Raw genomic sequence first — 15,790 nt, 5'->3', positions numbered from 1 at the left:
ACGCTGATTTCAGCTGCAATCACAGCGTTCAGCATCTCTGGGAAAGGCCAGGCAGTCAGTGCCTGCCTGCAAGACAGGGCTGAACACCTCCCTGCCTCCTGGAAGCACCGGGATGCTCGATTCATTAGCAAAGTGCCTTCAGACGTGTGGGTGGAAAGGACCAAACAAGGTCAGGGTGTTATTAATGGCACTGCAAAGGGCCACCTGTGATTTCAGATCTCAGCTGCAGCTTGCTTGCTTGCTTTTCTCACATCATGTGCCTACGGGACATCAGCTGTGAAAATCCGAGACAGCTCAGGCTCCTCCCTCAGAACAGCTGTAAGTCAAAGATGAAAGCTCCCCCAGACAATGACCCCATCAGATGGGGACAGGGCAGGGAGATGAGGTCCCCAGGTAGCACCTCTGGCAGACAGCACGCAGAATCCTTCACCTGATTTTGAAGAGTTTTTCAGAAGATCCTCTGATTTTTTGGACCAGAGGCATTCAATTGGCCAAAAAAAAATCAACTCGAGTCCTAGTGGCTGGGAATGATAAGCAGCTCAATGGCTTGTGCTGACTGAGCGCCGAGAAAGAGAGATGCAACATGTGTCCCTTGTACTCATTAGGGACAGTCAGAATGGCACAGTGTGTGACCTGATGTGGGAGCTCAGTGCTAAGCTGAAGTGCACAGGAACACCAGACCACTTCATCCGCATCTCTTGTCCTCTGATTTAGCCCTAGATGCTCCCCCTGTGCTCTCAAGGTCTCTCCTGCCCCACCAGCACATCTCCCAGTCACTTGCTTCCCAAGATCCTATTTCTAGGAGATCCATAGGAGAGGGGTGTACCCACATTACACCTCCAGTGGGCGTAAAATAAAGAATATAAAGTAATAGGAGTAAAGAACCAACCGGAAAATTGAGGCTATGCAGAGCCCCGGGCTACTCAGGCACACGATCACCTGCTCATCTGTCTGAAATATGGCCAGGTCTCACGGCAGCATCACCTTTATATTGGTACAAATCTCCAACCCATCATTACCATTAAACAAATGACAGCCTGTCTGCAAGAGGTAGCCTTTCTTTGGAATGAAACTGCATGGTGTATTTGGATACAGAGCACATACAGATCTCGCTAAGCCTTTCCTGCCTCACTAATCCATAACCTTTCAGCTCTGTTGCAGAAGACACATTCTGTCCCAGCACTGGAGCACGGCACAGGGATTGAGAGCATCTCTGCAAGGAGAGGAGGGCGAGCCCTCATTCTGCCCCTGCACTCAGAGCTGCATTGCTGCAAGGCAGCTCACGACAGGAGCCCACTCATCACCTCTGTGGTGGAAAAGAAGTCATGGACACAGGATTTGTGTCTTCCCCTGCTGACTGTGGACGCACCGTGTGCACACTGCACACACAACACCTCCTGAGCCCAAAACCATCACCCTCAGCTCCGTGCATACTCAGAACCAGTGTTATTCCAGAGATTAACTCCAAAAGGCAAATTACCTGCTCTCCAGAATAGCTCTCTTCAGAGCTGCCTATGAAAACAAACAGTGTAGTATTTCCTTAAAGGGTGAACGTTGCACGTACGGGTGGGGAAACGACACAAACTACGGTCTCCCCACCTGGTGAGGATCGCTGCACAGCAGCAGGTAAAGCTCTGATGCAACACTTCCAGGCAGAGCTCTGGAGACAGTGCCCAGCTCTGGAATCGGAGCTGCTCTGCTGCAGGAGTTTGAAGCCACCCTTGCAGAGCTCCTTGCTTCTCCCCGACACACTCTGGCCACGATCCCAAACCATCAAGAAGCAGATGTCCCTCCCCAGGGTGCCAGCACTGAAGGTGAAAGTTTATTACTTTCTCTTTGCATTTCCCTTGATATAAACAGGAAACAACCAGCATTAGACTCTCTAAATAAAAAGCCAAACCAGATAGGCAAGGCAGAAGATGCTGCTTTTTTTTTTTTTTCCATACACTCCCTTTCCCCTCTCATTCACATACAAATTACTGTTGCATCCAGGTGGGAGGAGAGGTTGAAGAGGGGAGGGGGGGGGAGGGACGGTTGCCAAATAGGTTGAGGGAGCAGAAAGCAGCTTTCTCATAAAGCACAGGCCTGACCCACAAACTGCGAGAAAACCTCAAACTCCACAAGAGTTTCCCTCCTCCCCATCTGCACGGTGAGAGCAGTCCCAGCAGGGAACTGGGAGGCAAGAAGGGGTCTAACCAGGTCACTCCACCCTTCTTTTCCTGCCTGGGGCACAACAGGGGAGGGAAGCAGACCTGAAATGTAGGCCATCTACAAAGGCTGGGGGAGAGGCTTAAACGATGTGAGATTTATGATCTTCAAAGCGATTAGCGCCCAACACTCCAAATAAAGTCAAAGAGCTCTCGCATTCGGCTTAGAGTTGGGTTTCAAACCATACTTCTCTGGCTTCAGCTTGAAAACTTGAATTGCAAGGTAACAAAGAAAAAAAAAACCCCAAAACCAACCCAAACCCCAAACCAAAATTAAAAACCCACCAACCTCCACCCTAATGAACGAGCTCAGCATCTGGTTTTACATGAGAACACTTTGATATTTCCACATCTCCCCTCTTCCTTTTTCTCATCGCTCGACATCTGTTTGCTGAACTGAAGATAAATTCACCAATAGCTGAGGTCAACCCGAAACGTGAGCCCACGTCTGGGCTCATCTGAGATGATGGCAATGAGGAGAGTGGCTCAGCTCTACGCGTGGTCTTGGGAGAGCCAAGAGAGGGAGACAGAGAGCCACGCTGCCTGCAGGGCCCGCATCCACCCCTAGGCTCACCCAAATCCTACTGACTATGGGGCTGGCCCCATGCCTTGACCAGCAACCCTCATTGAGCAGGGCACAGGGGACCAGGAGCTCAACAATAACGAGTCCAATTGCTGGCAGTCGTAACACAGCTCTCCCTCACTGCAGTCAATAGCGTTCCCTCAATTAACCTCAGCCCAGGATCCAGTTGTAATATCTTTGTGGTGTTGCCACTGGAAAAGTTTGCAACGTGTAACGATCTCGTGCTTTCAGAGCTTATTTCTATCTGGAGGGAATTTTCTTTTATCGCCTGTCAGAAGCAGATTGGATTCTTCTCTTGGCGTGCAAAAAGCCTGTGCTTTGGGCTCTGCAACCCGCAGAGCTGGAGACACAAGACTTTTTGTTTTCAGATGGGTTTTCCAAAAACCTGGAAGATGGCTGAACGTGTTAAGACACCTTTTGATAGGAAGTTACGACCCACCCAACGCCAGAGCAGCCAAACCAACCAAACAAACAGCAGCTCACTGACATCTGCCAGACCAGAGCCAGCCAGGGAAGGTGGGAGGGCAGGAAAGCAATGGGGCAGCACCAGCTGCCCACCTGCTGCCAGCAGAAAGCCTGCAAAGATTGCAAACCTGGGGAAGGTGAAGCTGGAAGCAGGCAGGCTGCTGTGTTGTGAGGAGCACCAACATCAGGTGCTGGTGGTTGCCCGTGCAGCTACATTCCTCGCTGCATCTCCATGGCCAGCTCCAGGCCCTGCAGCAGGTTGGTAGCTTTGCTCTCCAGACCTGCTCTTTTTATTTCCAAGTTCTGAGCCCAGCTCCATGGGTGGCCATAGGAGTCCTTAGCATGAGACTCAGAGCGTCTACTCACGTTCCTGTGCAGATTGAAGCTCTGCTCAGAGCTGTCACCTGCCTCTCTTTGCGGTTCTGCTTAGAGGTTTAGGGATCTCTGAGAGCCATATCTCTGCAGGCTCTCCATGAGACGGGGGCTGTTTTAGCTGCAAGGAGCTGGAGGACAACATCTCACAGCACAGACAGCATCCCTGCAGATCCCCTCGTGCTGCCCTGCTGTCAGAAGGACATGCATGTCTCTGGTGTCCCCTATCACCTAGCAAAGAAGGATCTGCCATTGTAGGCAGGCCTGGTCTTGACCCAGGCACTCCAAGACCTCAAACCACCTCATCTCCAGCCCTTGCTGATACTCCTGTGAGTCAGCCCCGTGCTCCCAGACTTGCATACCACAGTGCTTTCAGTGCCAGTGTCACACATAGTGCGAGCACATGGAGCTTTGTGGTGGGGTTTGCTCATTTGCTGGTGCAACTGTGGTCCCTTTTGTTTCTGAATGACAATAGAAATAATTAAAAAGCCAGAAAAAGCCTCAAGCAAAGCGTGACTCAAGGAAACTCTATAATTAACTGAATTTCTATGAAATGGGGAAGCCTGGAAACACAATGTTTTATCTGCCGCTGTGTCCCCACAAGGGGAACTGGGAAAGACTTCTGTGGTTTGTTTAGCAGTAGCTCACGGCCTCACAGTTTTATCTCCTTGCAGGAGCTGCCTGGGACTCAACGAGACGAGCAACAAACAAACAGCAATCCAAAAAATAAAAATAAAACAGGAGAATCTGGGGAGCATCTTACCTGCCTGTTAAAGTCCAGCCCATTCTGTTCACTTCCTACAACAAAACAAACAGAAAAAAAAAACAAACAAGTCTCAGTGTTAATGGCACTCAGCATCCAGCTAAACTTTCCATACCCAAAGATACGCTGCTGGCTCAGCAGGAGCAAGGACAGGAGAGGAAGGTGGAGGCGGTGCGAAGGCAGCAGCGGGAGCACAAGGTTCCAGCAGAAAAGAGCTGGAGGATGTAACACATGCCCAGGGAAACCCAGCACTGTGCACAAAGAACCAGCTGTGGGAGAGGCCAGCAAGCAGGTGGCCAGGGCTGCAAACCAGGGATCTTCAGGAACCCATGTGGCACCGGGTAATTACGGGATATCTGAAGGAACAGAGGGTGCCGTGGGGTTGTGCTCGAGAGGCGTCTCCTTGATTCCAGGAGAGATTGGCAGGCACAGGGGGAAAATCAGACAGGTTTCAGCCTGAAGGTACCGCACAGGCCCTCACTCATTCCCCTTTGATGATAAACATTCCCCCCCCTCCTCCATCACACCTGCCAAATTCATCAGGAACATCACAGAGGAAAGGCTACGCTCTCCGAATGCTTTAAGGGAATCCATGAAGCTTCCATCGTTGCAAAGGCAACCCCAAGAAACCCCTTCCCTTCTCTTTGCAATCCATTCCCTAACCCATTCTCCTCCAGCCCAACTGGGCTCACGATAAATAGCCCTAAATTGTTCACATCCCACCAGCAGAAGCCCCTGGGGGGCCTTTTCCTCCCATGTTGTTTTTTCTCCCCCAGTATAACGTTCCCCACGAAGCACAGCCCGTGCTCTGTGATCTGATCAAGCTCTGACACATCGTGTTGTTCAAGAGTTCACATCTCCTGCACAAAGCTGTGCAGGCAGGAACACCCATCCAGCTCACAGCTTGCTTTCGAGCCTCTCCCCTCACCCAGCTCATGGTTTTTCATCTCACACCGTGCATGCTATTCCCTGGTGAATGAGCAGAGCTCTGAGATCCTCAAGGGGTGATGCACCCACTCCAGGTCTGCACCTTTTCCACCAGCCTGTCTGCATTTCTGATGAGCTAGAGCCCATCCTCCTTCCTGGCTTCTTCCAGAGCAGCTTTTCAAAGCTTTCTCTCTTTCCATCTCTCCTTTTCCATGCAATTCCCTTTTGCTGCTGCTGCTCTAGCCATGGCCACCTGCTCCCTGGCCACCTCTCCCCACTGCTCCACCCCAGGAATTGGTTCATTCATTGAGCTCCAGCTCTGAGAGCCAACGACTGCACGGGTAAGCGATGGGAACACTGATAGCATTAATAGATGATTGCAATCAGCATCCACACACCTGAGCAGGGCTGCGTGAGGATCTTCAAGGCCCGTGCTTCTACCTTTGAAACTCACTGGGGTTGGGGGGGGGGGAGGTTGATGCAATCTAATGGCAGTAGCTGAAGGGAAGAAGGGCAAGGAGAGAAGGAAATAAAGTTCCCAGTTGCTAAAATAGAACAGGAAGGAAAAGGTAATCTTCTGGTTTCTTGGACGCAAGACTTTCGCTCACGTTCAAATGCAGCATGTTGATGAGGCAAGATTCAAAGACCTTGAGGGAAATCCCTGGGTCCCAGTGATGAGGGCTCTGAGTCACCCCATACATCCCAGCTCTTGGAAGCGGGCAGCAGCTCCGTGCTGCATCACTACACCACGAGCCAAGCTCTCCAAACGAGACTCTGCCAAAACACAGCACTTCAAAGCACCCAGGCCCAAGCTCCTCAGCACATCCCCCTCCTCCTCCTCCTCCAAGCTTCCACCTGGTGCTTTGCCCTCCATCGTACTTCTGCTTTTTTTTTTTTTCTCTAATTCCCCTATCCTCTCCCGCAGGACCATACATAGCACCATCCCACCTCTTTATTTTTTGTGACAACAGAACATTCTGGAGATGCACATGAGCCCATTTGCAGGTCGGGTGTCCAAGCCTGAGCCACTGCCCCAGGCCCTTCTGGATGACGACAAGGAGCACCAGACACCTCCAGAGGCCATTCCCCCAACCTATCTCCATCTCCTATCTCAACCAGAGACGAATGGCCCTCTGGAGATGAGGATTCCTCTTTATGGACTACAAAGAGACCCACGGGCATCTGGTTCAGACTTAGATGTCCAAGAGTGAGATATTTAAAACGGGGCGAGGTGATTTCTGCTCCCAGCGGTTATGTAAATGGGAGCTGGATACACAAATCTCTGCCACTTTTCAGCAGGATCCATGAGTGTTTGCACTGTGATTTATTTGCAAACAGATCTCATCGTTTTCTATTTTGGTAGGAGCTTGTGTGTCAAGTAGAATTAACATGATTTCAGCTGCAAGCCAAGGGTCGGGTGCGATGGGGATAACAACTCTTCTTCCAGCTAACGCAGTGGTTCTCCTACAGCCATTTTAAAAGCAAACCAGTTTCCTCCCAGTCCCTACCAGCACCAGGACCCACACTGAAGCACTCATTCCTCTCCTTAAAGGAACGAGCTGTTCAAACAATAAGGATCTGCACTTAAGATGTAATCTTTTCTAGCTCCAGGTGATAAAAAAAAAGAAAGAAAAGTGTTAAGTGGCAGCAGATTCCCAACTGCTGCAAACTGCCAGAACTCCGCTCGCTTTGGTGGAGCTCTGCAGCAGCCGACAACGCATCCAGGCGTAGTGGGATCCCAAAGGCTCAACGAAGCCCTCTGCTCCCAGGATTGCACCCAACCAGGGAAACCCCGGGCTTTAAAAGGAGCTCTGAGCTCCTCATGTCACAGTTCTTCGGAGCTTCCCCATCCACGAGGCTCCTGTGGGTGTCCTGGATGGAGGGGAAGAGGCAGCGATAAAGCCCCGCAGCGCAGCAGACAGGGACCGCGCGGCTCTCCTCGCTTCACCTGGCAGCTGTTTTGCATAGCACTGGCATCAGATCTGGTGCGAGTTTGCCTGGGGAGGTTTCTCTGGGGATGGGAGCAGCAAAGCAGTTGCTTTCCCCCCAGTCTGGGAGGCTTCGTGTGCTGAGAAAACCCAGCAAGCATCCACGCTCCATCCCATCCGACTCGATTCCCACCGGGAGTCGAGTTTTTAGGATAAAAGTTTTTAGGATAAAAGCTCCACGAGGGGAGAAAGCAAAATAAATAAATCAATAAATCACCAAAAAAACGAGATTGCAGCACATCTTCCCCTTCACAGAGCAAAGACACGCAGTGACATGTGGGTGTCACCTGCAGGAATGACAGCTGCCCAACGACACAACCAGGTTGCCACCTTCGTTCTGGCTTCATTCCCCTTCCCACCCAGCTCCGTGCTTAATTCACCTCACAGTTTGATCTCGGATGGGGGAGATGGAGGGATGAAGGATGGGGGAAGGATGGGGGAATGAGAAAGCTATTTCAACCTGCAGCAGGTGTTGGGGAATTCCCACAGGGAATCAGCTCTCTGCCCCATTCGTCTGGGAGGGAAATTCAGAACAGCTGAATGACGGTGGGGGAACAGTGCCAGGCAAACAGTGGGCAGGGGGTTGGGGCTCAGATGTCTAACTGGCAGTGTCTAATCAGGAGCCAGTCGCTCTCGGCTGCCTCTACAGCCACAGAGAGGAAGGCAGCCCTTCCGAAGGGCAGCTCACCCCCAGGACAGAAGGATGAATCACCTCCAAAGCTGCCTATTGCCATTGCTGACTCTATGGGGCAAGCAGGTCAGAGTACCAAATAGCTGAAATTAAGATTTCTCTCTCCTAGAGCCACAGCTGATAAAGCACAGCACCTTTGGGGACTGACAAAGCAGGCCTGGTGCAGGGCACCTTCCAAGATACGTTTTCTAGAAGCTGAGGAATTAACTTGCTTGCACGGACTGAAGTGTTAAATCTCTCACCCCAAACAATTGAAACGAAAGCATTGCCCAAGAGCAGGTAGAGAAATGGTGACATTAAACACGGCTACACACAGAGCTTGAGTTACATGCTGCAAGCAAAGAAAACCTCTCACCCGCACCAAGCACAGCACGGTTCTATCAAGTCAGAGAAATTCAGCATTCTCAGCAACTCAGTTCCCTTTGGATGCTCAGTCATCACCTCACGGATCTCTCCACCATTCCCAGAGCTAAAGCAGCCACTTCTGCAGACCCAGCAGCGAGGTCCTGGCTGGGAGAAGCTGGCTGGAATCACTTTCTCCTATCTCAGGGCCATCACCCTGACTGCCCCCACTTGTGCCTGCTGGTGATGGGGGGCAGAAGCTGCAGCTGAGCTCCCTCTGCTCCACTCCCTGCCCTCTGATGCTCCCAAGGCTAACTAACTCCCGCAGAACTTCTTAAAGGGAGAAAGGGAAAGCGTGAACAGGACGGGAAGTTTGCAAGGCAGCCAAGCAGGGCTGTAGTTTCCCCATTAGCTGTTTGCTCTAGCAACACAAACAGATCCAACCGGGGCACTGCAGCACCTCTGTGGGACAGCCAAGGCTGCTTAGCAAGGAAAGTGAATCTGCGCTGACTCAGTCAAAGACTGCAGGCGAAGCTTTCACTCGAGTGATGAACCAGTGTGCAAACCCCAGGATCACAGCAATGCTGCTCCTACAAGAGCTCCCCCCCCCCCAGTGCCACTGCTGTGCTCTCTGTGTGGGTCAGGGCGTGGGGGGAGCACGGGACAGTGAGTGTGGGAGACTGGGGCAGCTTCCCCAAGGAAACCCGAGGGCAGCAGTTGTTCCCACGGAAAACATTTCACCTGCAGGTGCTGGGAGAGGGCAAGTCTCTTCTCTCGGGCAAGAGGCAGATCAGACCAGCTCTTCCTTTGCCCCTCTAATTCAAGTCAAACCAGCCTTTTGTTCCCCTTCCCCTCCCCATCCTTTTTTATCCTCTTCCATAATGGGATGTTTAAGAAAAAAAAATAAAATAAAATAAAATAACCCAACCTCAAACCCTAATCACCTTCATTTGAATTTCAAATATCCCCCTCCTGGCCTCCCCCACGCCCCAACTGACTTGGAGCTGGGAATATGGAAATTTCTCCTGCTCGCCTTAAATGTGGCTGTGCTATGAAAATCACCAGCCCTATGCAAATCCCGAGCAAGCCCCATTGCCATAGCAACCAGCTGTTTCCAGCCCTGCTGCTGCTGCTCTTACTTCTTTGGGACTTGTCCTGGGGCTGTTGGTAGCTGCAGGGGGAAGAGACAAGAGAGCTCCTGGAGGCTTTGAGGGAAGTTTCACCAGGGAGAGCTGCCCCTGGGAGAGGTGCAGCCGAGGACGAGGTGTGGGGCCAGGAAGGCCAAGTTTCCTCAAAAGGCTCCAGCCTCGTTTGAAGAGATAACAGCAAAAAAAAAAAAAAAAGAAATGGGCTCAGCCCCGGCATCCCTGGTGAGCCGCGTTGGTGAGCAGTGCAAAACCTGAGCGCCCATCTCAGGCTGACGTCGCTTGGGCTTGTGCTCTGCCTGAGTTAGAAGCTGATGTGGAGGTGAAAGCCTCCGCATCCTACTGGGTTATAAGTCATGAAGTTTGAAAGAAACCCTCCCCAGCAAGCCCAGAGACCTACTGTGGGAATATGACAAACCCTGTGACCCCTGATAGCAGGGGAGCTGCAGCCAGGAGCTCGCATCCCGGCACCAAGGTGGGAGGTGAGATGGGGACCCCCCCGCTTTGGAGCTGAGGAGCATAGATGAACTGATGACATTTGAGCAGGGAGTGTGTGGCAGAGAGACTGGAGGCAAGGGCTCTCGTTTTCTGTGTGATTTGATGCAAAATGCACAGACAGAGAATGGGTACCTTGTAGGGTTTTTTGCTTGGGTGGAGAATTTTGGTGGCCAGCCCCAAGCTGCCCTTGCCTGTCTGGCACTGGGGCTGGGAGCTGTTGGATGAAGACCATCCTTCCCTGCCACGAGCTGACAAGCCGTGCAGATGGAAAGAAGAGTGGCATCCAAAGGGCCATTCCGTCTGCAAGACCATGGGAGCAGATGCATCACAGCTCTCACCACCTCCATTTTCTTAAAGTTCTTCCTAACCTTCAGAGGGATTGATATCTGCTCCTAGTGCATCTAGAGATGCTACCCAGGCTGGGAGGGCAGCACAACCACGATGCCATCAGAACCAGCCAAGAGCCCACCCTTCCAGAACCACAACCCCAAATCTGCCTGCTCCCACATCCCAGCCACGCCAAGCTCCATCCACTGCCACTGACACCAAAGCTGTAGGGCTGCCCCACGCTGCACAGCCCAGCTCCTTCCCCGTGCACTGGGATGCCCATTGCAGCTGCCCCGGGCTGCTGGCAGGCTGTCCAGTTCCCTGCATTGCAGGGTGGGGAGGGAAGATGTTCGGAGCGCCTGCAGCTATTCAGTTACCGATGGTTGTGTTTGAAGAGCTTCCCTATCGCCCTTTTGTTAAAGCTTTGGCTTCCCCCCCATAGCCTCAACAGATGAAATCAAAGGGAAGTAGCTTTGCTTGGTGTAACCTGTTTTGATCGAGCAGATAAACGGGGAACAAGTGTCTGACACAAACAAACAGACAGACGGAGGCAAGTCCCACCTCAGCGTTTTGTTGCATCAGATACAGAGGGCTTAGATAAACCACAAGAAGGGGGAGATCTCTGCCTCTCGGCTTGAAGACCAGGGGCGACACTCGGCAGTGCCAAGCCCCCACAGTTCCCATAAAAAAAACCAACCCAGAACTTGCTGGCATGGCTTTCATCAGTTTAAAAAGATGAAAAGAGCTCGGAGCCAAGCGCTTGTCATTACCCCCCATGGAGCCCGCGAGCCCGGCAGCACCCCTGTGCACGGAGCCCTACCAGCATCACACAGGGCAAGGAGGGCCCCGCGAGGACAGCTGGGCTCTATAGGGCCGTATGGTCCCACACAGCCCTGAGAGACCCCTAAAGGAATAACCCCTGCAGCTCACGCCTGTATCGCGATGGGAAAGGCAGAAGGAAAGCATAAAAGGGCTTGGGAGGGGCAGCACGGGGTGGGAGATATTCTGTAGGTTTTGTGAGATTTGGGATTTCGCTGCAACCAGTGAACACGGGGGGAAGGAGCTCGAGAATGCACAAGATTTTGGAGAGCGTCTTGTTCAAAGCTTCCGAGTGTTTTTTAGGAAATCAGCACCGAGAAATATATAAAAGAAGAACCAAAGCCTGACCTCCTACAGAAAAGGAAAAGATGCTGAAAGTTCCTCGAAAAGGGAAAAGCCCCGTGATCTTTTAAAATGCTTTCAAAGTAAAACGGTGGCCCAGATTACCCTTTCCTCCCTCTGTGCCTGGAACTGGCGGGGATATGAAAGGATGAGGTGATACCTGTGCTACTGACACTTCCCATCAGATCTGCAGGCATCGGCTTCAGATCAAGGGCTTGGTTTACAAAAGCATTTTGGCACCCAGCTCCCTCCAGATTTCTTTTATTATTATTATTATTTAAGATTCTTCTTGGAGCCAGTCTATGTCTTTAGGTGATGAAAGGCCTTTGTAAATCTGCACCTAGAAAGATTTCCATTCTTTGGAAGCAATGATATTGGTGTTTTGGTAACTACTGCCTTCTATGGAGGGAGCAAGATTCCTGGAGAGCCGTGCATTGGTCCAGTTTGTTAGGAAATGGGCCTTCAGTTAATTAGTAAGTAATTGGAAAGGGATTTTCTCACATGGGGCTGGTAAACAAAACACCAAACGGAGAGGTGCTGCGGTGAGTATTCCTCTCCTGCTGCACAGCAGGGAAAATAGACAAGTTCAAGGAAGCTCAGTACAAAGCGCTCTGTTGTCGGTAAATGAGGATTGTTGGAAAGGGGAAAAAGCAAACAAAGGCACCGGGGAGATTTGGTGCAGCACGGAGGCAGCACCCGGGGGTCTCCATCAGGGGTGGGTGCTGTGGGCCCCTAAAGGATCTGCCAGCATCCTCTCCTGTGAGAGAAAAGCCTGATTCCTTGCGTCAGTCCACAGGGAAGGGTTGGTCCGCAGTAAATGAGGGAGGTTTACCCATTCTGATATCCCTGCTTGTTGGAAAGGCTCCTGGAGCACTGCTAAACACCCTCCATCACCACTCAGAGGAGACATCACAGCTCACACTGATGGCTTTCTGGGAAGCTTGCACCAAAAAAGCGTTTTACCCCAACGACTTTGGCTCTGGCTTCTCCTCTATTGAACACCAGTGCTGATAGCAGCAGCCTTCCCGATAACATCCACCCACGACAAAACCCAACTCACAGCCTTCCTTCACCACCATTCAACCACGCTGCCCATCAGCAACGGGTGCCAGTCCATCCCAGGGGACTCTCTCTTCCCATTCAAAGCCCAGTGCTGACTTGGAAGGGCTCGGGCAGCTGGGGCTGTGTTTGTTGCCAGGCTGGGAAATATCCGTCTCCAAAAACCAGCGCGGGGTCAGCTGGAAGCCATGAGCTGACCTGACCAAAGTCAACTGGAGTTCATGGATGTGAATAAAACCAGATTGTATCTCAGCCTTAGATTACGTCAAATTACTTCAGAGCGCTGAGACCTCAATGCACAGCATAAATAAAGGGGCACTTTCAGTCCCATTAGAACGTGCCTGGGCTTCTCCGGCTTTCACCAAGATCTCCTGTTTTTTTTCTTTCCCTCTCAACTGACAAAAGCAAAAGGGAAGCAATAAAACCATTCCCTGTGAAGTTTTAATCTCTTGTTACACATCTTCCCACCCCAAGCTTTGTGCTCTCCAAAGAGCAACAACTCTTATCCACTGTCTATGAGTTTTGGCTTTAAATGGTGTTTATTTCTTCCTCTACAGATGAGCCCCGCTGTTTCTAGTAATCTCTGTTTGTTGTAACTGCAACCAGCGTGTGCTTAACGCGTGTCTTATTGCTGTTTATTGGCCTGAAAAGGAACCCGACCATAAGCCTTGGTGTAACTGGGTCCTCAAAGCCCACTGCAGGCAGCAGCGATGCTGGAAAACACAGCACTGATTTTCCAGCGCATCTCACACCTCATGGCAGCACACAGAGTGGTTGCTAAACTAGCAAAACCCAATGCTTTTCTCTTCTCAGGATCACTCTGTTCTTCAGCTTTCCATTGTTAAGGAAAAGTGGGGGTTCTGGCCACGAGAAGAGAAACCCCATCATGCTCCAAGATGAGCCCTGCTGGAACGACCTGCCTGGATTTGGGTATTCCACGAGTCCCTCCCATTTCTCTACAGACACGAGGCCAAAAAGGGCTTAGTCCCTGAGCCCTGCGTCTGGGGAAACGTTCCTGGCATCAACCCCGAGTACAAGATTTGTGCCAAGCTGAGCGGCCCAGGACTATTTCAGTGGCATAATTCATCTGGCAAGAGAGGAGCACATTTCCCCGCTGAAAGCTCAGAGGACGTTACCGAGCCGTGCACTGATTCACTGCTGTGACAGAGGAGCTTGCATGCTGATCAAGATACGGGTGCAATCCTCACCCAGAGCGCATTTTTGATCAACTCCTGGCTGGCTGCAGAGCTACAGGCATGGAGCAAAGCACAGCAGGAACTTCCAGCATCCCACTGCCCCTCTGCCCCCTGTGCCCCACACCCCCTTACCTGGCTCCACTTGGTCGGGTTCGTGTTGGGTGTCCGTGGAATCCGCCGCATCGCTGCTCATCTTGATCTCTGCAAAAAAAAAAAGAAAAAAAAAGAAAAGAGATGGCACAACTGATTTTAATAACAGGTCACAGTCCCAGGCAACAGGCACATGTGGCTTCCACTAAACAGCACAAATGAATGTGTAATTATAATAAACCATCAGACTTTCAAATTTCTGATTCCTTCAACATACAGCCACTAGAATATTCATCAGCTCCGAGGATGCACTTTCCCTCCTGTTGCTTTTCGCAGCCCCCTCCTCAGCTCACTGATGTGCTTCTCACCCTTTGAGCCGCTCCTCTTCCCACAGAGGGGCACTTTGAGCCCTACAAGCCTCCCCAACCTCTTCCTTTATAAAGGCCTCCCAAAGCTGCTGGGGACACTGCCCTCCATCCCCACACCTGTAGGAAAAGGGGATCCCCCTCAGCTTCTGTTCTCCCCTATGTCCCATCCTTTCATTCTGGGACAGCGCTGGTGCCATGTTGGCACTGCATGGAGCAGGATGCTCCCAGGGTGGATGCTCCACCCCTCATCCCCTTCCAAACTCCACTCTTCATAATACATCTTCTTGCAAACTATTCACCCGACACGTGCTCGCTGCCCCCAGAACAACACTGCCCACACCATCCAACACATTTCCTCTCCATCCTTCTCAACGCCAATAAATTTGTCATTTACCCTTGAAGTGATGGCTGCCACCACACCCAGGGCCACGTTCTCCTTCGGGGACAGCTGAAAGAAAAGAGTGGGAATAGTCAACTTTGCACGGGATCACTTGTCTCCTCCTTAACAGAGGTAAAGTACACAGATAGAAAGAAGGAAGAATATCTATTCAAATTCGGACGGACACCCCCTCTCCCTCTTCTCCCCTTTGCATGGGAATTTTAACCCTTTCCAGGCTAGTTTGGGGGAGGTGTGGGTTGAGAAGAAAGAAAAAAAAGAAAGAAAAAAGATAATAAATTTTTATAGAGACCCAATGGAGTGATTTGCATGTGCCTCCTGCAGCCAATCCCAGCCCCACAAGTCATCCAATTTGCATCGGGGAATAACAACAGCATGGAAGCAGGGCACTGTTTGCTGTGGTTTTGCTGGGACAGCAAAAGCAGGTGGAAGCCTTCTTAAAGGCATCACACAACCCTTTTCCTCTTTCCTATGCATGCCTGGTGTTATTTCCAACCGGCCCAAACAGCCTGCGTGTTTTTATCCCAATTTCCTTCTATTGCTCACAATAGGGCAGGCACCTTTCTCTCATTTCCCTCCTATTGGAGCTTCCAGCATGCAAATGGCTTTGAAGAAGGCCTTCCTTTGGGTTAAGGTCTGAAACTCTTTCCTAAGCTGAAGTCTGGAGGAAGAGAAAGTGGTAAAGCTGTGTACTACGGCAGCACAGAGCCAGCCACGCACAGCAGAAACTTCCCTTCCTTAAACTGAAGGAGTGAGGGAGGAAAAGGAGAGGGAAAAGCGTTTCTTTTCAAGTAATCCCTCTGCAATTAAGACACGAGCATTTAGTGGGGCTTCTAAGTATTTCTACTGCAGGAAGAGCAATTATCTCCAGCTATAAACATCTTCTTGTCTTGTACTGCTGCCAGGGGACCCTGACTTAGGCAGGCTACAAAGCGCTCCGCTCTGTCTGCTGCCAGGAGGTAGCTGGAGGAAGAAGCCAAGCTCTCATAAAATAAAATAAGAATACAACTTAAAAAAAGGAGGGAAGCAGCAGAGAGATGCACTGTGTGCACCCTCAGCCCTCTCCACATCGGGTCAGGGCCAGGCAGCGTGCGGCCAGCAGCAGCCTTCACCCCTCTGCAGTTATCATGCAGGGCATGGGGGTGTCTGGGGAATGGCATCTGCCACTGGATTGCTTATCAGGTATCATCCATCAGTTTAATTCCCTCCTG

At 51.2% G+C, this 15,790-nt stretch overlaps 1 protein-coding gene across 2 annotated transcripts in view; it reads right to left on the bottom strand.

Annotated features, from left to right (window-relative positions):
* Positions 1 to 15,790, bottom strand: part of POU2F3 (POU class 2 homeobox 3) — a 35,468-nt gene that overhangs the window by 17,291 nt on the left and 2,387 nt on the right. For both annotated transcript variants that reach the window (XM_065738490.1, XM_065738491.1), the window contains exons 2-4: positions 14,577 to 14,630; positions 13,857 to 13,925; positions 4,391 to 4,425 (exon numbers count right to left, since the gene is read on the bottom strand). In XM_065738490.1, the coding sequence (XP_065594562.1) occupies positions 4,391 to 4,425; positions 13,857 to 13,925; positions 14,577 to 14,630 (158 nt within the window). The remainder of the gene's footprint in view (positions 1 to 4,390; positions 4,426 to 13,856; positions 13,926 to 14,576; positions 14,631 to 15,790) is intronic.

The sequence above is a fragment of the Cyrtonyx montezumae genome, unplaced genomic scaffold (genome assembly GCF_038088225.1).
Source record: "Cyrtonyx montezumae isolate F1298 unplaced genomic scaffold, pur_monq_1.0 scaffold_22, whole genome shotgun sequence".
NCBI classification, from domain to species: domain Eukaryota; kingdom Metazoa; phylum Chordata; class Aves; order Galliformes; family Odontophoridae; genus Cyrtonyx; species Cyrtonyx montezumae.
Note: the sequence above shows the minus strand (reverse complement) of the source record. Positions and strands in the feature narration are given on the sequence as shown.